At 42.2% G+C, this 21,520-nt stretch overlaps 2 protein-coding genes across 3 annotated transcripts in view; one reads left to right on the top strand and one right to left on the bottom strand.

The window, feature by feature from the left end:
* The window catches only part of ogdhb (oxoglutarate dehydrogenase b), a 49,523-nt gene extending 47,174 nt beyond the window's left edge, over positions 1-2,349 (top strand). For both annotated transcript variants that reach the window (XM_060908354.1, XM_060908355.1), the window contains 2 exons: positions 1,052-1,206; positions 1,308-2,349. In XM_060908354.1, coding sequence (XP_060764337.1) covers positions 1,052-1,206; positions 1,308-1,428 — 276 coding nt within the window. In that variant the 3' untranslated portion in view covers positions 1,429-2,349. The remainder of the gene's footprint in view (positions 1-1,051; positions 1,207-1,307) is intronic.
* pargl (poly (ADP-ribose) glycohydrolase, like) lies at positions 2,052-12,876 on the bottom strand. The gene is made up of 16 exons (XM_060908358.1): positions 12,717-12,876; positions 11,891-12,166; positions 11,601-11,693; positions 11,401-11,484; positions 11,251-11,322; positions 10,685-10,771; positions 10,398-10,558; positions 9,440-9,519; positions 9,199-9,271; positions 9,045-9,120; positions 8,741-8,888; positions 5,829-5,907; positions 3,160-3,268; positions 2,970-3,078; positions 2,743-2,871; positions 2,052-2,584 (listed from the first exon to the last, which is right to left on the bottom strand). The coding sequence occupies exons 2-16, from the start codon at positions 12,164-12,166 to the stop codon at positions 2,472-2,474; spliced, it is 1,689 nt and encodes a 562-aa protein (XP_060764341.1). The 5' UTR covers positions 12,717-12,876; the 3' UTR covers positions 2,052-2,471.
* Positions 12,877-21,520: the final 8,644 nt, after the last annotated feature.

Genomic DNA, 21,520 nt, shown 5'->3' with positions numbered 1-21,520 from the left:
AGTTGTTTACAGACATTTGTTAGTAATGCCTTTAAATTCTGTCTCTTTAAATTCCTTGGGTGATTATAGCACACCAAAGGGACCCAATCCCTCATCAGGCTACACATTCACACCTACGGGCAATTTAAAGTAGCCAGTCAAACTAATCCACTGTGGGAGGAAACCGGAGCACCCGGAGGAAACCCATGCAGGCACGAGGAGAACATACAAACCCCACACAGAAAGGCCCCCGTCGGCCATGAGGTTCGAACCCGGAACCTTCTTGCTGTGAGGCACTAGTGCTAACCTCTGCACCACCGTGCAACCTTTAAATTGTTTAACTTGTGCCAAATGTTTTGGGTCGCCTTACACAAGCTTCTCGCAATAAATTGCTGGAATTTTGGTCCATTCCTCCGGACAGAACTAGTGTAACTGAGTCAGGCTTGTAGGCCTCCTTGCTCACACATGCTTTTTCAGTTCTGTACACCACCGCAATGGATTTAAAATGAAGCAGTCAAGATGTGATTCTCATCTCATCTCATTATCTCTAGCCGCTTTATCCTGTTCTACAGGGTCGCAGGCAAGCTGGAGCCTATCCCAGCTGACTGCGGGCGAAAGGCGGGGTACACCCTGGACAAGTCGCCAGGTCATCACAGGGCTGACACATAGACACAGACAACCATTCACACTCACATTCACACCTACGGTCAATTTAGAGTCACCAGTTAACCTAACCTGCATGTCTTTGGACTGTGGGGGAAACCGGAGCACCCGGAGGAAACCCACGCGTGGACACGGGGAAAACATGCAAACTCCGCACAGAAAGGCCCTCGCCGCCCACGGGGCTCGAACCCGGACCTTCTCACTGTGAGGCGACAGCGCTGACCACTACACCACCATGCCACCGCCTGTCCCTCATGTTATTTGATAATTAAATCTCTCCTTTGCACTTACATTCAAGCATTCTAGAGAGCATGGCATTGGCAAGAAGAAAGACGCTGTAGATAAAACCTGACTATAGCAAACATCTCACTCACCTCCACAATTTAACTAACTTTTATTATTTGTGCAGCTCTCTCCATTCCCGTTTGACTTGATGAAGGCAGAGACTGATAAGTATCCAGAGGCTGAGCTGGTGTGGTGCCAAGAGGAGCACAAGAACCAGGGCTACTACAACTACATCAGGCCGCGCATCTTCTCCACCACTGCCTGTACACGTCCTGTCTGGTAAACTTTTCTCTGCCTCTTTTGAGTCTCTCTTTTTCATGTTTATGGAATTCCTATTTACAACAGTATTTCCTTTGTGCGCGCGTTGCTCTTATACTCAGGTACGCTGGGCGTGAACCTGCTGCTGCCTCAGCCACCGGGAACAAGAAAGCCCATCTCCTGGAGCTGGATCGTTTCCTGGACACAGCTTTCAACCTGGATGCCTTCCAGAGCCAGCCCTAAACACCACTCTACCCAAAACCCCTGCTGCCTGCTTAGTAAAGTGCCATCCTTTCATCTCTGTCCTTGTCTCCAGCTCCAGATATAATGAAACTGCTTCCCAGTCATTACTCTGGCACCATCTCCGTACTGCTACAATAAAGGAGCATCCGAGATGATAAGTCGGGGTTTAATTTGTTTTTAAATTAAAAACTCAAAACACTGGCTGCTTTGAAACTGCGGATATTGCACACATATATTCCAGGAGAGATGGGAGACAGACTGCATGTCTTCCATATCGCAGCTTTTACTGCTGACAAGGTGCATTAATCAAGACATTTGAGACTTTTCTTTAAACACTATTTATGTATCAAAGTGCACATAAAAATGCAACAAAAGGTTTGTGACCCTCAGCGTATACAACACTCGTCTCCAACGCCAGTAAAAGTTTTATGAGCGAGTGGAAGGAAATGGACAATTTTTCTGAAGAGACTGTGAATGGAATATTTTAAGCTTGCCTGTTTTATATGTTAGATTTCACAGACTGTACACAAGGATCCATTTGTCCTGTGGCAATAACTCAGACTTTGTAAAGCAGAAGAAGCAAAGCTATTTATATCCTTCTCAAGAGGCTCCTCAAGCAGAAACATGAAGTATACTTTTATTGTCAAATAACGTCAAACAAATCTCTACAAAACGAGTGAATTTTTATATATTTTCTTAATAATGTATGTTGGACTCTTAAAATACTTCTTTCAAGAAAAGCGTCTTTTCTTTCATTCTCTTCTTCGAGTGTATATGCACAAATGTTGCAGTTAAATGAATTTCAGTTTCTAAAAACACACACAGCTTTACTTATTAAAAGAAATATCGACACTTCATGATTTGTTTTTGTAATGAAAATCCCATTAAAACAGGTGAATAAAGTGCTCACACCAAAGACAACATTTAAGTTTGTGCTGCAGCTGAATCTAAACTCTGGAACTGAAACTGAACAGCATTACAGTTTGTCATTTTAAGAGAAACGCAGTTGATTTATTGTGTCCCTTCCAAAGACCTGCAGGTTTTTACAGCTGACTGGAACCAGTGATCTTCTCGCGGATGTAGTCAAACACGTTCTTCGGTCCATGATGACGACTGCGGTGCTCACAGTAGTCCTTCAGCAGGTTGTATAACTTGTCTGCGAAAGTACAGAGACTTTTAAGAGCTGGGATTACTGTAATAAAATATTGAACGCTATTAACACTTGTGTTATACCACTATGTTCAGGTGGGATAAATGTGCTACCCTGTTTCACTACTGTTTAAAATACTAGGGTGAGACTCGTGTGCTACTCACCCACACTTATCTTTCGACGCTTCAGTAACCCATGCATTTTCTCCAGGTCGACTGCCTGTATCTTATTGCCAAAGGTGAAGTAGGCCAAGTCTCGCTGAGCCACAGCGGCAGCCATCATCTGGATAAGAGCTTTTACAGGCCAGTGAAAGATTAGGTAAAAATGTTTTGAAATATGCTAACGTCATAGCATATAATATGCAATGTTTGGGACAGGCACTGCTGATTACCTTTGAGCATTGGATCACCTTTAAAAGCTCCGCATCCCCAGTTGCCAGTTGCAATAGCTGGAGTGTATTCAATAGGAATATCAGGATCCTTCCTGAACCCGACGTACGCCTTTAAAAACAACGAAGAAAATTTAGCCCACCCATTAATACAATGCACAAAGTTGTTCATGTTTCACTAAAAAACGCTGACCTTGAGGAGCTCTCGTTTTATGCTTTCCTCGGTGTACTGCTGTCTCGGGTCATCGAAGTTCAAAGCGTCGATGGCAACAATCTGACAGTAACGCCGTTTCCATTCATCCCTCGAACAAAGCCACGGGGTTAAAACCTACTATTAGTCAATGCTTCGTTACTAAAACAAACTTTCTGCAGATAGTACATAATAACCCAAGAGCATTAGCTCAAAACTGAGTCCAACCCGGAGGAATAACATACTAAAAGTCCCCGGGAATCCACCTTGTGCTCTCTGAGAAATTCAAGATGGCGTCCAAAATGGCCGCCGATTGGAGATTTTTCAATATCTCAGGGATAAAACATAATATAAATGCAATTAAAATGTTAAATTATATGTTCTCTCATACAAGCAATGCAAATTCACCATTGTCACACTGTTAAAATTAAAATTAACCAAGATTACAAGGTCATTAATGTGGAAATTACGTGGAATTTGATGGTTGACATGATTGACAGATTAGCTTAGTAGGCTACCTACATACATGAACATAATGTAAGACAACAATTAGACATCAATTTCCTTAATATTTAGTGCATCTTTAAGCTTTGATAAAATATTAAAGGGAAATTAAATTTGAGAACTCTATCTTCTAAAACTACAATGGCAAGCTGTTTCAGTACACTTCTTCAACATTCCGGCGACTTTCATGACAAAAAGGTCTGCTTCAATAAAAGCTCTTGCTTATAAACAATGAGTAGACTTAAACACTTCTCAGTGCCTCAGTTGTAATGCTTGGACCTTTGTTGTACCATCAATGAAGTAGGGAATTTATTCAAGCTTGTTTAAGGGTGGAAAAAAATTAATCTTTGAGTTTCTAGCGCCAGTCTTTACTACTAGCAATGCCAGTGTGTTCGGACAAAAAATGACTAAACTCAGCATGACCTTTTAAAAACGACTGAACTCAGCATGACCTTTTAACATGCCATTTTTCATTTTACACCGCCAATTTACTTTAATGAATATTAATGAAAATAAGCGCTCCAACCCCTAGTAATTGTGTTTGTTGTTTTGTGAACAGAATAGGATGATACGGAGTGAACGAGTAACCAATGGATCCACACTCTATAATCGGTAGTGTACATTAAATAGCACATGTATAGATTTACAATTATAAGTCTGTAATTATTAGTCCTAAACATTAAGAACTGAAGCCATTTCAAAAACATACGAGACATCTTCATGATACCATAACAATTATTTTGTCATAAGTCATTGTTATTTCTTCTTGGATGTGAATTTATGGGCCAGGGCGTTTCAAGATTGATACTTGATTCAAGGGTCGGACTGGATGAAACCTACACACATTCATAGTACTGTGCACATTCATAAATGTGAACTGGTGAAGTGCCAAAAAATATGACAGACATGGCAAGCAAACACATTATACACAAATATACTGTTATAATAATGTGTACATTGTTATTATATAATGTTAATACGCAATGTAATTAATACACACATGTTGGAATTTACTCTCCTACCCTACAAAACATATATTCTGACCTTTTAATTGCATTAATATTTTGTTTTGGGCCTGAGATATGGGCAGATCTCCATTTGGCGGCCATTTTGGACGCCATCTTGAATTTCTCAGAGAGCACAAGGGGGATTTCCGGGGACTTTTAGGTGGGGTTTACATTAGACCGTATCAGCGGATCATCAGATTAACGTTTTTAAAAACGATTAGCGTGCACACAGCAACGCCAATACACGATTCGCGTGCACACAGCAACGCCAATACACAGATACGCTAATCACATGACTAATTCGGCACGCAAGTTGAAATGTGTCAGTGCGGCTCATCGCTTCCTCCTCAGCGGCTGCGCTCCAAATCACTCCGCCCTGAACAGCGAGTGCCCTCTGGAGGGTGTGCACTCCGGCCCTGCGCAGCTCACAGAGCGCGCGAGTGAAGCGCACGAGCAGTGATTCGGGACTGAGCCGCTGTGCGCAAGTCACTTACCACTTGCAAGTGGAAGGATGGCAAGCCTAAAGACCATCATAACTACACAATGGGCAGTATTTGCATCAGTATTTGCAGTATTTTCATACTTTTATACTCTTTAATGAAAGGTGATACAAGGCGGAAGTCCGCGCCGTTTTTCAGCAGTCGCGTCACATGACCAACGCCAGCGAATCAGGAAGGTGGATGTCACAGTGACGTTGTCCAATGACGACGCCAGCTAGAGCTCAGCACAGCGTATCCGCGTATTCTCAATGTTTACACAGCACCGGATCAGACACGATCTAGATTGAATACGTGGACGCTGGCGGATTCCCGTTTCCCGGCGTTTTAATGTAAACGGACAGTGCATCCGCGAAGAAAACGAGACAGATACGGTCTAATGTAAACTTGGCCTTAGTATGTTATTCCTAAAGGTATTCTGAACATATTCTGAAATTTTCAGCTTGTTACTAATTTGTTCCGGGTATAACCCTATTACTCCTGGGCTATAAGGCATAATGGACAGCCGGATAACAGATCAGCTGTGGATAATTAATTACTACTGTATCAAAATATTTACAAATAGGTTATTCATATGTAATATTAATAATGTAGAATTTGCACTTCCCAAATCTCCAGTTTACTCAAAGTGAGCTCATTTGCATTTTCTTGTTTAGGTGTTTACCTTTCAGTGGAGTCTTTATGAGGGCTGTGCCACTCAAAGTCATCGCTGTAGCCAGAGGTTTTGCTGTACATCTGGACACCTGAAGAAATAGTGGTCTTTTTTTTTATTTGTTCATTTCTATTATATACAGTGGTGCTTGAAAGTTTGTGAACCCTTTAGAATTTTCTATATTTCTGCATAAATATGACCTAAAACATCATCAGATTTTCACACAAGTCCTAAAAGTAGATAAAGAGAACCCAGTCAAACAAATGAGGCAAAAAATATTAGACTTGGTCATTTATTTATTGAGGAAAATGATCCAATATTACATATCTGTGAGTGGCAAAAGTATGTGAACCTTTGCTTTCAGTATCTGGTGTGACCCCCTTGTGCAGCAATAACTGCGACTAAACGTTTGCGGTAACTGTTGATCAGTCCTGCACACTGGCTTGGAGGAATTTTAGCCCATTCCTCTGTACAGAACAGCTTCAACTCTGGGATGTTGGTGGGTTTCCTCACATGAACTGCTCGCTTCAGGTCCTTCCACAACATTTTGATTGGATTAAGGTCAGGACTTTGACTTGGCCATTCCAAAACATTAACTTTATTCTTCTTTAACCATTCTTTGGTAGAACGACTTGTGTGCTTAGGGTTGTTGTCTTGCTGCATGACCCACCTTCTCTTGAGATGGACAGATGTCCTGACATTTTCCTTTAGAATTCACTGCTATAATTCAGAATTCATTGTTCCAGCAATGATGGCAAGCTGTCCTGGCCCAGATGCAGCAAAACAGGCCCAAACCATGATACTACCACCACCATGTTTCACAGATGGGATAAGGGTCTTATGCTGGAATGCAGTGTTTTTCCTTTCTCCAAACATAACGCTTCTCATTTAAACCAAAAAGTTCTATTTTGGTCTCATCTGTCCACAAAACATTTTCAATAGCCTTCTGGCTTGTCCACGTGATCTTTAGCAAACTACAGACGAGCAGCAATGTTCTTTTTGGAGAGCAGTGACTTTCTCCTTGCAACCCTGCCATGCACACCATTGTTGTTCAGTGTTCTCCTGATGGTGGACTCATGAACATTAACATTAGCCAATGTGAGAGAGGCCTTCAGTTGCTTAGAAGTTACCCTGGGGTCCTTTGTGACCTCGCCGACTATTACACGCCTTGCTCTTGGAGTGATCTTTGTTGGTCGACCACTCCTGGGGAGGGGAACAATGGTCTTGAATTTCCTCCATTTGTTCACAATGTGTCTGACTGTGGATTGGTGGAGTCCAAACTCTTTACAGATGGTTTTGTAACCTTTTCCAGCCTGATGAGCATCAACAACGCTTTTTCTGAGGTCCTCAGAAATTTCCTTTGTTCGTGGCATGATACACTTCCACAAACATGTGTTGTGAAGATCAGATGTTGATAGAGCCCTGTTCTTTAAATAAAACAGGGTGCCCACTCACACCTGATTGTCATCCCACTGATTGAAAACACCTGACTCTAATTTCACCTTCAAATTAACTGCTAATCCTAGGGGTTCACATACTTTTGCCACTCACAGATATGTAATATTGGATCATTTTCCTCAATAAGTAAATGACCAAGTATAATATTTTTGTCTCATTTGTTTAAGTGGGTTCTCTTTGGCCCAATCCCAATTCTAATTTCTACCCCTACCCCTCTGCCTTCCCCTCCGCCTTCCCCTTGGCCCTTCCCCTTGAAACTGAGCTACAAGGGATAGGGCTTGAAATTCAACCCTTACGTATTGGGATAGCCCTTCAACGATCGCATACGTCATCGCGTACCTCCGTCAGCGTTTACGTTAGCAAAACGCGACCAAATGCGTCATTGGCTGCGACCAGCCGCTACAGTCAGAGCCAGAACAGAAATCTCTGCTGGCAGGGTGTGATTTGTTAACTAACACCACTGAATGGGAGATCTTTGGCGCTTCGTGCACCACATCCGACAGAATGAGGTGTCAGAACACTCATGTAAACAATAAAAGCGAGAATAACAGAACAAAACATACGCAGTAAAGCAACCGAAAACAATACTCACTCCCAAAGCTTTTTAGCAGCAGCTTGGATTTCAGAAATCGCCGCTCATTCTCAGCTCGAAAGCGAATCAAGCGGCGTGTTTCCTCTGGATAACAACTTAAAACACGTAAATAATGGAGAAAATACATTTATGACAATCTTTCGCCGCGGGAACCGCCATCTTTCTGAAATCCGCATGGCATTGTGGGAAATCACTCAAACCCCTTCGTTCGGAGTCAGCTCCAGGAAAATCTCCGTTTGGAGGGGTACGGAAGCCCTCCCCCTTCCCCTACCCCTCCGCGTTAACTGGGATTGGGATACCCCTACCCCTTCACGTGAACGCGCAAAATGGAGGGGAAGGGCCAAGGGGTTGGTCCAAGGGGTGAAATGGGATTCGGCCTTTATCTACTTTTAGGACTTGTGTGGAAATCTGATGATGTTTTCGGTCATATTTATGCAGAAATATAGAAAATTCTAAAGGGTTCACAAACTTTCAAGCACCACTGTATTATAAAAGTTGTGGAATTTTTTTTTTTTTTGCTAATTTTGTTTATATCTCTATTTAAAGAGAAAAAACAAACGAACCACAATGCGCATTGTGTCCATCATGACAACATTATTTACTCTAAGTATTTAGGTCACGCTTCTGCAGAAATACAGAAAATTCTAAAGGATTCGCAAACTTTCAAGCACCACTGTACATACTTCTATTCTTTCTTTTGTTGTAATTTTCTTTTACATTGTTTGTGTTGGATTTCATTTACATTTCAGAAGATATTTAGAGTCACCTTTTGTTTTTTAATCAGTATTTGTTATTAGCACCCAAATCCTATTAGTTTAAGAATAACTCAACCTTCTCAGAAACCCTCCACTAGCCTCCTGGACCTGACTCCTACCTGTGATCTTCAGGCATTCGTTGTCGGCCAGTTTTTCAGTGAAGAGCCTGGCCACAATCAGTTCAGGGCACTGTAGGAAGCGAATCTCTTCCTGCACCAGTCCTCGCCCGAGCACTCCTCCACCTACAAACTTGGCGGCAAAATCCACCTTTCCAGAGTGAAAGACGAGCATCATGATGATGTTTCTCTGGTTACTATGGTGACTGCATCTTAGTTCACAGAGTTCTTCATTTTAATATAACGATCCCTAAAATGACCAGCAACTTGCAAAATTCCACTTTGGTGTTGAGTTTGAAAGACGAACCTGCAGCATGCCTTCACCCTCCTTCTCGATTAAGCCATTCGGAAACACTTGAAGGTTGGTCATATTTTCTGAACGCCTAGAAGTCAATCTGGATTAGTGAGAACTCGCATTGCATGACTGCATTTACTTCACAAATCAGCTGAAAGTCACTTACCTATTCCATTCAGGCCACTCAGGTCGAGGAATGCAAATTCTTTCAAACGTGACCAGTCCATCTGGTTTGGTAGCTGTTTCACAACATAGAACAACATAATGCCCCAACAGTAGCAGTGTGTCCAGTGAACAAAAGTGATCGTGAGTCTTAAGTCTTTAATGCGCTTCTCGTCTGCTCATGATTCCAGACAATTACAGCAACCTAGCGTTTTAATGAGAACATACTGATGTGCCTTTATTACCTTCATCAGTTACAGTGCTGAAGTAGTGAAAAAGGGCTCTCAGCTTCTGCAACTTCCGTTGAGACCCTTCAGCAAACAGGCTGTGCAAAGAACAAAAGCGGAATGCATGATTTGGCTTTACAGAAGTACAAGTGTGACACTCAGGAGCTCAAGATCGAACCAGGGACCGTGGACTTGAGGCAGCAATGCTACCCACTGTGTCACCATGCAGCCAATAAGCTCTTGTGGCAAACAATTATCTAGAGCAGGTGTTTATCAAAGTAACTGTATGAGCTAGGAGTCCGGTGAAACTTGTAAGTAATCTAATAAAGCCTTTCCTATAACTATTATTGGTAAAACAGGAAGGAATTTTATTTTAGTTATTGAGGTAGGGAAGAGTGTTTGGGTTATATTAGTGTCGGTTAGTTCCCTAAAAGGCAACACGGTGGCCCAGTGGGTGGCATTACTGCCTCCCAGGTCCAGGCTCCTCAAGTCAATCTGAGCGGGATGGCATTACTCTCTCTCCTCTGTCAATCACAGCACCACTAGCCAATCATGGGGAAGCCATGGCCTAAAGGCTAGAAAAGCAGCTTTGGGACCAAAAGGTCACTAGTTCAATTCCCTGTACCAGCAGAACTGGCTGAAGTGCCCTTGAACAGCGCCTGTAAAGTAATGGACATTTCTGAGGTCATGTATGTGGAAGAGGGCAGATAGCGCTTGAAGTTTGAAAAGATTGGAAAAGCAGTTGGCTTCTCAGCAAAAGCACATACTAGCCTGATAGCTAGCTAACAAAGGACCAAACTGGGAAGAAAATTGGGAAAAATAAAAAGAAACGCTGCAATGCAGTTCAGCACCAAATATATAGTTTGGGAAAATTCTGTATTTTTGGGTTTCGTGAGAAGCACCTTTGCAAATGAAGTGCTTCGACACAAAGAAACACATACTATAAAAGGAAGTGAAGTTGAGTGAACTGTGAGACCTGCTGAAGTTGATGGTGGGGAAATTGCTGTATTCACTCCTGGGGTGATGTGTGTTTCTGTGGGGAAAGGTGCAGAAGAATGCATTGGCCAGCAGGCAGGAGATCTGCTCCTGGGACATCGTTATGGCGTGGGGGTTGTTCTGCCTCAGCAACGGGATGGGCTATGCACATGCACAACATAGAAATAAATTAACAACCCAAAATGATGCAATGAAAAAAAATTTTCACCAAGGAAAGGAGAAATCTTTACATTGACTTAATAAATAGAATTTTAAAGAGGTACTTACTTGTTGGATGAGGTTGGGCAGATTCACTGCCAGTCTGGCCATTTTCGAGATCACACTGGAAAAATTGTTCTCCAGCTTTGGTAAAATCTGGTGAATGAAGTCATAACTAACCAATCACTATTGTGTAGAATATATCAGAGGCAAATATAGTGTAGCCCAACTGCTGCTATCCACAATTAGTCAGCCCCCTCTCTATTCCATCCGCCAACGGCCAAGGACTACAGCAGGACCACGGCTGAGCAGCTGATATCTGGCTAGTGGACCATTTTCAACTAGCAGAAACACTGACACAGTCGTGTGCATCAGGCAGAGCAGGATTTCTGGGGTGTTAAATTCACTGCTCATTTTGGTCACTGTATTAGACAAAGCTATTTTGTTGTTCCAACTTCTACGTGCAGAGGACTGCTGTTGGCTGGCAGATCATGAGGAACTTAGAAGGAACAGTCCAACATCCAAATCATATCTGGTCTGCTGTGGCCCTCTGATTGTCTTCGTCCACTGACAGGGCTGTCAAATTGTCCAGAGCAACATCTGGGCTACAGTCAGTAGATTATTAAGTCACTAACCGCAACATATGTGTGAAGGCCATCAAAATGCCAGTCCTTAGAGTAGGCTTGATTGTAAGTTTTAATGGCTTTCTGAAATAGAAAACGCTCAATTGTTAACACAGCACTGTAAATACTTTGTAAATTTATGTTGTATGTACATTACAATACCTCTACATCTCCTGCTGAAGCATTCTTAAGCTTTGTCAGAGCTCTCTTTGTGGCTTCCCAGCGAGACTCCTTGCCATTCGGTGGCTATGAGGGGAGGGGAAAAAAAAAAAGCACACACAATATAGTATACTGTATATTTTGAGTGATGAAAACTCCCTCTACAAATTTAGTCCCAAAAGTGTTTGAAACAATACACTTACATAATCTTGGGGTAATTTCACATGGAATTTGTCCCAACCGCGCGTTGCCAAATTTTTATGTGGAACTATTTTGCCCTTGTAAAATTCGTTTATCTGTTGAGACAAGATGACTGACATGGATGTCTGAAGTTACAGTCACAACTAACTTGCTTTTGTATGTAATTATACACACGTTCCTGTCTCTCTGTCAAGCTGCTAAGCTACCATTATGCTTTTTGCCACAAGATGCTTAACAAATACAGCTTGGCATGTGACTGGTTATGATTTGATATTAACGTTAAGGCTCTTACATCTATAAGCACTGTGTGTTTCTTGTTTGCACACAGTCTGTCCAGCTGCATGTGGCAATCAGGTTCTCTCTTCAGCTTTCCCACATCACATGGATTTCCTGGCCATGCCTCAGTGCCTTGTTTTTGCCTCAAGTTGGGAGGCTCAGCACTGCAGGTCTCACCGAACGTTTGTTTCGGGGGCACTGTCTCTCGGCTCGATCCCGCTCTGCTTTCCCTGGCTGTTTCCGAGTGTGTAAGGCAATCCCTCATTTGAGAGCTGTTATTTTTCGAAGCCATCTAATGGGAAACGAGATAAGAGTGGATTCATTTCCAAAGAACGTTGATAGCTACAGGTCAGAAAATAACTGTATATTATTAATCCTGATACAAATAGAAAAACAAACTACAGATGAATAGCATTTATGGAGTAATCTCCTCAGGTCCAGTGTTCCAGGGGATACGCTCCAAAAAGACAGAGAACCTGAAGATGAAGAAGTATAAACAATTTTCAGGTTGTAATGGCATCCATCAAGTTTAATTAAACACTTTTTCAATGCAACTTCAAATGGTATTAAGATTTTACATCAGACCAAAGCCTGACAGTTTTGTGTCATTTAAAAGATATTTACTTTTAGGCAATACTTAGTTGATTTGCACCATGTAACACCGTGTGTGTGTGAGAGAGAGAGTCATGCAGTACCTGATTTTACTGAAACTCTTTCAACTGGTTTTATTTCGACTTCAGAGAACTTCTAACTGGTGTGTTATGATCACTATAAGCATTACATCTGTTAAGAGTCACATGTATAAAGTGAACACAGCTCAGCTGGTTATATTGTTTACTCACGGTGTTGGTGAGCTCTGTACACAGGAGTGTAGCTGCTGAGAAACCGAATGTGAAAGTGTACAGACTAGTGATAGTTTTTTCACACACACTGGGTTGTACCTTAGAACGACATCTTGCTTGACCGTGATTGGTCCACAAAGATAAATATCCGAGGATTTTTTTTTTTTTTTTTCATGTTAGTAGTCGAAACTTCTCGACAGGAAATACAAGACTTTTGTTTTGGGTTTTTTTTTTGTTTTATTATTATTTTAACCTCCTATTGGACATTTCGCTGCTAAATAATCATTTTACACACCACTGACATTAAAGTGTTTTTTAATTATTTCATACAGCCTGAAAACACAAAGCGACGTTTAATTTACAAAACGGAAGTCAAGACTCTTAGCCTAGCTTGGTCATGTGACAAGAGTTCTCAGACACGTCAAGCACAAATACGGTAAATCATTTCATTTCAAGTTCAATCTGTTCTTGTTGAAACAAATGTAAACGTTTGAACAAAAATGCGTAGAGTATATAACAATAGTAGAGCTGTTTATATCTATCTATCTATCTATCTATCTATCTATCTATCGTGCAAACATAACATATTAAATAAACAAAATGTTGCCTGGTAAACTTCAGTCTTCCGGAAGAACAATGTCTGTAGTGCGCGTATATAAATGGTTTTACGGTTAAAAAAAAAAAAGACGACAAAATAGTGCTGCTTGTCTGTTTACTAAACTTTCCATCTCTCATACTTTATTTATAATGACTCTACACGATATTTTTTTTCCTAGAATAGAAATTTCATTTTGCATAAATTTGTTCAACAGTTTATTTTAATGTAAATATATTTAATATAATGTACAAAATCTCAGACTCGTTAGATAAACGTTATAATAATAATAATAAAAATTAATAATAATAATAATAATAATAATAATAATAATAATAATATTATTATTATTATTATTATTATAAAACGCTCTTCTGTATTATTCTTTAATATGATAATGGGAATTTACCTCCAGAAGTGATTTTTCAAATCGAAGCAGTTATCTGTGGCCAAATAAAAATGCCTTTCGGAAAGTTTCCTTACAGGTGGCTTTGGCCATAACAATAGAACTATTCAGACTGTTCCAGCAGAAAGTAGCAGCTTCACAGTTACGGGTTTCAAGACCACGCCCACTGATAAGGGTGGGCTTGGCCCTACAATAACACTGGCTGTGTATATTCCTACAGTACATCATCAGACTGCTGACTGTAGCCCATCTGTGGCCATGCAGTTTGCCAGATCCCTCTACCCTGTCCATCATGGGACAGTGTCCACCACAGTGTAGCTCTGATAGAAGTCTATCAGATACAGCAGTGGGACTGGGGGGTTTATCTGACAAACCTGTGTGTCTTGGTCACCTTGCAGATATACCAGCACTTTATCAGTGTCCATTTTCTGACCACAGGTCTACTGTTAGCTGCATAGCAGTGTTGAGGCTGCACTTGATACACTTGCTGATAGATTAAAATTTATACGTTGTTAAAGTAACCTGAGTGGGGGGGGACTAATGGAGGCTGTCTTGTATTGCACAAATAGAAGGAAATGACATTTTTGAGAAGAAGCCAAGCAGGTTGTTCAAAATGGTGGGACAACATACCATCCAATTTCCTGAGAACTGAGTGACTGATAGTTTTAAAAGCATGCCACATGTAACGTAGTTTTTTTTTAATGTTTACTGCCCTTTATAGTCTTTTTTTAATATAGAAAAGTTGCCTCACAGCAAGAAGGTCCGGGTTCGAGCCCTGTGGCCGGCGAGGGCCTTTCTGTGCAGAGTTTGCATGTTCTCCCCGTGTCCACGTGGGTTTCCTCCGGGTGCTCCGGTTTCCCCCATAGTCCAAAGACATGCAGGTTAGGGTAACTGGTGACTCTAAATTGACCGTAGGTGTGAATGTGAGTGTGAATGGTTGTCTGTGTCTATGTGTCAGCCCTGTGATGACCTGGCGACTTGTCCAGGGTGTACCCCGCCTTTCGCTCGTAGTCAGCTGGGATAGGCTCCAGCTTGCCTGCGATCCTGTAGAACAGGATAAAGCGGCTAGAGATTATGAGATGAGATGAGATATTTTGTCTTTTGGTTGATAGTATCACTGCCTGTAGGTCATTTATCTACAGGTCTTTAATAAAGCACTTATTTAGAGTTTATATAAAACACTCAAGTAGTTTTTTAGTTTTTTCCACCAGAGCTTGAGTATGCTTTTACTCAATTCAAGTGTAGTATTATTATTATTATTATTATTATTATTATTATTATTATGCAGGCGGCACAGTGGTGTAGTGGTTAGCACTGTTGCCTCACAGCAAGAAGGTCCTGGGTTCGAGTCCAGCGGCCGGCGAGGGCCTTTCTGTGTGGAGTTTGCATGTTCTCCCTGTGTCTGCATGGGTTTTGTCTGGGTGCTCCGGTTTCCCGCACAGTCCAAAGACATGCAGGTTAGGGTAACTGGTGACTCTAAATTGACCGTAGGTGTGAATGTGAGTGTGAATGGTTGTCTGTGTCTATGTGTCAGCCCTGCGATGACTTGGCGACTTGTCCAGGGTGTACCCCGCCTCTCGCCCATAGTCAGCTGGGATAGGCTCCAGCTTGCCTGCAACCCTATAGAACAGGATAAAGCGGCTAGAGATAATGGATGGATTATTATTATTATTAGAGTAGTTTTGCTCAAGTGTGGCACCATCATTTTTTTTCCCCTTCAACATTTGTATCTGTGCAATGCCCAATGTAGAACCACTTGAAAATTCAAGCAGTTTAAGAAAAACATCTGAACTGTGCTTACGTTAAGGCAAAATTTCAGATTTGTGCTACATCAACTTTAATCTTGACCCTGGCCATGTGCATGTGAACAAACTAAAATAGTTAAATGTTTTCTTTCATGGTGGGAACAATTTTGACAAATCCATTTTTTTTACTGCATACTGTTTGCCCAAATTCACTTAATAATTTAACGTAGATATTCAGATTTACTGCAATATAGTGGAAAGTAACAAACTGCATGTACAGGACCTGATTACATAGTTAACTGTAATAGAACTTTTTTCAGTGTAATTAAATTGTAGTACTTTTAGTTTTGTTTGTTTAAAGAAAATGTTCAACTTCATTACAGTTATTTATCACCATTATCAAGTAAAAAAAATTCTATATTTCAAATTTCTATCAAAATAAAGCAGTTTCCTGTCGAAACTCTACACTTCCTGTGCCAAATGTTCCCAAGCAGCAATGTCTGATGACATCAGCAGAGACAGATGAACATCTCTGGCTTAATTTATCAGTTATCATAAGTTTTAAATGCTTTAAAGAAAATACCATGCAAATTATGTGAGCCAAAGCCTGTGGAAACATGTACAGGTATTTTAAGAGACTGGTGGTGTTCAGTATGGATTTGGTTTTTCTTTTAAATTAATAACGTGTTAAACATTATTATAAGTGTTTGGCCCTGATACTTATTTGTATTGCTCTTGCAGTTAACACTTACCAAAACCAAATCATTCATCCATCCATTATCTGTAACCGTTTATCCTGTGCAGGCTCGCGGGCAAGCTGGAGCCTATCCCAGCTGACTATGGGCGAGAGGCAGGGTACACCCTGGACATGTCGCCAGGTCATCACAGGGCTGACACATAGACACAGACAACCATTCACACTCACATTCACACCTACGGTCAATTTAGAGTCACCAGTTAACCTAACCTGCATGTCTTTGGACTGTAGGGGAAACCAGAGCACCCGGAGGAAACCCACGCGGACACGGGGAGAACATGCAAACTATACACAGAAAGGCCCCCGTCTAAAACCTAAAACCTTCTTGCTGTGAGGTGACAGTGCTAACCACTCCACCACCGTGCCGCCCAAACCAAATCATATAAAATGAATGTGTCTGCCTGAACAGACCCAGCTGTTTCATTTCATCTTTACTCGTCAGGGCATAATGAACAGAGATTTCATCATGAAATAAAAGGTTGTCAATTAATACTTTTCATAATTTTCCTGGATAAAATTAACACTGCCTATAGGTAACACTTAGTTTAATGTGTAAAGGGCATCTTTGCTAGACAGATGACTATGTAGCTTGCAACACAGTATGAATTAACATGAGCTAGCTAGCTAATGAGATTATAGACATTGTAGACATGTAAAAAATAATTGTTTACACACCCTGCACTGCGCCATGCCCCCTCCGATCCTCTAGCCCTGTTCGACTGGTCCCACCATCTCTCAGGGTACAAGGAAGGCCTGCATCAAGACTCTTTGTGTTCTGGCATCTACAACAGGGGGTGGAATGAACTTCCCCGAGATGCCCGAATAGCTGAGTCACTAGCAGTCTTCGAACGAAGACTAAAGACCAGTTTTTAGACTGATAGTTGTCTTCGTCCATGACCTAGGGAATCAGGATGCAAGGCTAGATTATGGACTGAGCCAGTGCGTCCATTGCCCTGGGGCCTCAGACTGCCAGGGGGCTTCCAAGCCTCAGGCCACACACTGTGCGTGGCTCAAGACTTCTGAAGAAAGTTCAACACCTGGGCCCTCAGTGCACACAGTGCAAGCTGACCATTAGGCTCCTGAGTGCTTATAGCATAAGCTAACCACTAGGGCCCCCCAGACTACTCAGCACTTACAATGTGCAAGCTCCCAGTGCCCTTGTTGTTTAAAGTGTGAGCTGACCATTACTGCCCCCCAAACTCTTAGGCTACATCCACACGACAACGGCAACGAGATGTTATTTAAAAATATATCGCGTCCAAATGGGCAACGATCAGTAAAATATCAGGTCCATATGGCAACGCAACGCTTGCTGAAAATGATGCAATACACATGCCACACCTCTAGGGGCGCTGTAAGACGGTCCCTTCGGAGACACCAGAACAATAGAAGTAGTAAGGACGCATGCGCATAAACTATTATGCGCGAGACTTCATATTAGCCACAAAGTCAGGAAAATCTGTTCGTAAAATTACATTATAATGAACAAATACAATGAAAAGTATTTTTCCAGTCTCACCTGTGAAAGGTAATCTCATGTGATCTCGTTTGGACGGCAAACCTGTTGGTACAGTTAAACGCAGCTAATCTTTATTCTCCGCTTTGACCTATCCAATATGGCGGCGAGGATGACGTATGATTCTACGCGGAAGGCGGCGTCTTTAATGGTCTGGAATAAATTGAATGCTACACATTGATGGATTAATTTGCTCTTCTACGCCCTTTTTGAGGAATGTATTGTAGGACTTAAACCAATATCTGAAGAGGTGAGATCGCTCCTTTATTTCCCTATTTTTGCTGGCGGGATTGACTCTGCCCTAAGGGCAGAGTCTCTCTCTCTCTCTCTCTCTCACTTTGCACCATTACACAATAAATATTCACAGTGAAAATATTTTGTAAGCGCGTTTCATGAACCAAGTTATAGGATTTGTTGACAACTCGCATCGAGTTCGTTACACTTCTACCCGGCGTGAAGCACTCACAGTCATGTGGTTGTGACGTCATCATAAACAAATCCGTTCTACTCATCCAGACGACTTCACAACGGCAACGTTGCCAGATCTTTCCACTCTGGAACCCGTTCTCAAAAAGATTGCGTTTTGGGCACCCAAAACGGCGGTGCCGTGTGGACGCCAGGCCTAAACGATAAGCAATTGTATCGGAGTCACCTGAATCCGTTGCCGTGTGGACAGGGCCTAAGTGCTTCCAATGTGAGAGCTCACAGACCCTTTTGTAGCATTGTATTTAAGACCACCTAACCGAGATCAAGTCATGACCAATACCAAAGTGTATCAAGAGTCTCGATACACTTTGGTCTGAGTTATGACTTGGTCTTGTCTCGGTCCAATTCAAGCCCGAAGCAAGACCAAGACTTTGAGGGGTTGAGATCAAGTCAAGACCAAGGCAGGGCGAGACCAAGTCAAGGCCAGGACCAGACCAGTGGGTGTGAAGGGGGCAGAGAGGGAGGGGTGACAGCCGTTAACAGGAAGAAATTTTTCAAATTAGCAATGAATCACGTTATTGGTTGCATTTAAAGCAAGAAATTTTTACATCCAATCACAGTAATGATGTTAAACAAATAAATCAGACAATGCACAGGCAATTTAGTGAAATCTCCGCAGTTGTGGTCTTGACTGTTCTTGAAATTAAATCCCGAGTCCTCTATGTCTGAGACCAAGCCAAGACCGAGTAAAAATGCGGTCGATTCCGATACGAGACCGAGACCTTCAACAAGCGGTCTTGAAACTGGTCTCAAGTACTACAACACGGCCCCTTGGTGTTTAAAATGTAAGCTGATCACTCGGGCCTTTGGGCCCCTCAGCGCTTACAGTGTTTTAGAACAAGCTAAATGCTAAATGTCCAGGGTAGGGGTACGCCAGGACCATCGTCTGGTGGAAAGTGTGATTCTACCAACAGATGGCACTACCACTCAAATTATTTCTTTTCGACTTGAGTCAACAATAATTATACTCCTTTAGACTCAAGCCCTGTGAAACTATCAACATTTATTAAGAACAGTGTTATCTCTGGGTTTTTACCTAGGAAAAGAACCCAACCTCATCGAATCATAACCACAACTATGACATTCTTCAGGTCCCATCGGACCAGTGATTAACCTCTGGATCGCTGCATGTTTTTTAAAAGTTTGCTTTTATAACCATTTTTTTTCTTTTCCTTTCTTTCTTTTTTAGGTACAGCCCAACAATGCTGAGCTGTCCTCGCTGACTCACTGACCAAAGTCCTCTGACCCCCTCCGCAGGACACCATTCACAGAGAATCACCTCTGGCAACCAGAACAACAGGCCACTTTAAATGTGAAAAGCTCTCCCTGTTTGAGTCAGATGGTTCTACCCTGAGGGTGTGTATTGTTTTTTTTTTTTTCCTCCCTTCTACACTTTCATATGATTTGAACTCTTATCTTAAGCCTCTGTCTTATCCATGCTGCTCGAGCCAATATTAATGATTAAACGATACTACAGATCACCTCTGTTTACTCTTTAGCTCCTGTTGTTGCTAATTTATGTTTCTGTTCCACTTAAGTGTCTGATTCGATGTTGCCTGTTAACAGTGAACATCTTTTACCCTGACAGTGTTTACTACATCAGTACACGGCCAACAGGAATCACAACACTTCCTATTTCAGCGAGCGAGGACAGCAGAATCAAGTTGACATACTTTCTCTGGAGCCTTGGCTCTTTTCATCCTAATTAGGAGTGCGATGGTATGATTGAGTGGGACAGAATGCCTGCTTCGATTGCTGTTACTCTGAATGATGTGGCTGTTAACGTCCTTCTGAGTTACGCCACTGTTATCCGCAGGCTTGCACAACAAGCTCTGCCCGCCCTTTTGAGGTGACTTCTTACACATCTCGTATGAACACAGCTGTCTGAAATACGAGCTTTCCAAAGGAGATAATTTGGCATTGAGTTGTTTTTGTCTACATTATGTTGTGCATTTTAATGCACAAGCCCTGTTTTCAGTGCTGCAATGTTGTTATGTCACTGGATCAGAGAAGGCTGGAGAGAACAAATCTCCCTTCCTGATCCAGCCATCCAAAGCCCACCTTCCATCACCACCACCACCCCCTCCCTTATTTTATTATTTTTTTTCATTGCTGTTAGCCACTTCCCGGGAATGTTCCTCTCCAGGCCAGGGAGAAGTCACTACAATGGAATGCAGAGCACGGCCCCTCCAAAAAGCACTGTTGACTTTAAAAGGCCAGAAAATGAAATCAAACACTCCAACTCTTCCATGTGTTCCAAGAACCATGCTTCACTTTTGGGCTTTAGATCGAGAAATGTGGTCGAAACAGCAGATAAATCTCCTCCATGAGGAAAAACAAAAAAACAACACACAAAAAAAAAAAACAAAACCCACAGCTGCACCAACAACAAATGCATCCATCACTCTGGTGCAGATCGTGCATGTGTATTCGACAGCTGCACACCGCTGGAATAGGAAAGGATGCAGGAATGTACTTCTGTTCTCTCGTATTCTTCTTTGTCTTTCGTTTATCTTACAGGAAGGACCCGGGCCGTGGGTGACAGGAGTGGACGAAATCCCCCGGCACTCTTTGCGAGCAATAGCTGGGTGCTGGTTGACCCTGATATGGCAGGCTTTCCATTCTTGAAGGGCAAAAAAGGGGGAGGTGGGTTGTTCTGGCCTGTGACATTGTTAAATGACTGCAGTAGATGGGAATGGGGAAGGGGAAGGGGAAGAGGAGGGAGGGGGGGCATGTGGCAGGTCGTGGGGGAAGGGAGGCTGTGGGAGGTGGCACTGACATCGATAGCGAGGAGAAAAAGATGGGGAAAAAAGGCAAAGAATCTCAGCACCTGTTTCCAGGGCAACAGGGAGCTGCTGAGCATAAGTCTGACTTATTCTCCCCCCCAACACACACACACACACACACACACACACACACCCTCCCACCCCTCCTGCCTTTGCTGCACTGGCCTCACACAGTGATGCAGGCACTTCAAGTGACTGATCTTACACACAAAGCATAATACAGCGATAATGTTTTCAGTGTTTTCTTTTTATTCTCAAATAATCTCCCTTGTCCCTTTGACCTGTGGAACATGCATCAAACTCAGCTTGTTCCCTTAACGTCAGGTGAGGAGGTCTAATCCAACAGCCGAATGAACTAATTGAATGGATGAAAAATCGATGTTGCTTATGAGGATGTAATGCTTTGATGGGCTCTAATTTGTCCTCTCATTACCTGGTCAGCTGACTCCTTTTGTTCCCTGCACCTTTGACAAAGCACTCACTCCCTACAGCACATGTCTGGTTCCAAACCTC

The sequence above is a fragment of the Neoarius graeffei genome, chromosome 25 (genome assembly GCF_027579695.1).
Source record: "Neoarius graeffei isolate fNeoGra1 chromosome 25, fNeoGra1.pri, whole genome shotgun sequence".
NCBI lineage: Eukaryota > Metazoa > Chordata > Actinopteri > Siluriformes > Ariidae > Neoarius > Neoarius graeffei.
The sequence above is the reverse complement of the archived record's forward strand: the minus strand, read 5'-3'. Positions and strand labels throughout refer to the sequence as shown.

What these genes read in the sequence shown, in the direction of transcription:
- pargl (XM_060908358.1), bottom strand. Translation starts at nt 12,166, where the DNA reads ATGGCTTCGAAAAATAACAGCTCTCAAATGAGGGATTGCCTTACACAC. An exon ending in CAGCACTGTAACTGATGAAG is followed by an intron (nt 9,272 to 9,439) that starts GTAATAAAGGCA and finishes GTTGTGAAACAG; the next exon opens with CTACCAAACCAGATGGACTG. An exon ending in AGGGTGAAGGCATGCTGCAG is followed by an intron (nt 8,889 to 9,044) that starts GTTCGTCTTTCA and finishes CACTCTGGAAAG; the next exon opens with GTGGATTTTGCCGCCAAGTT.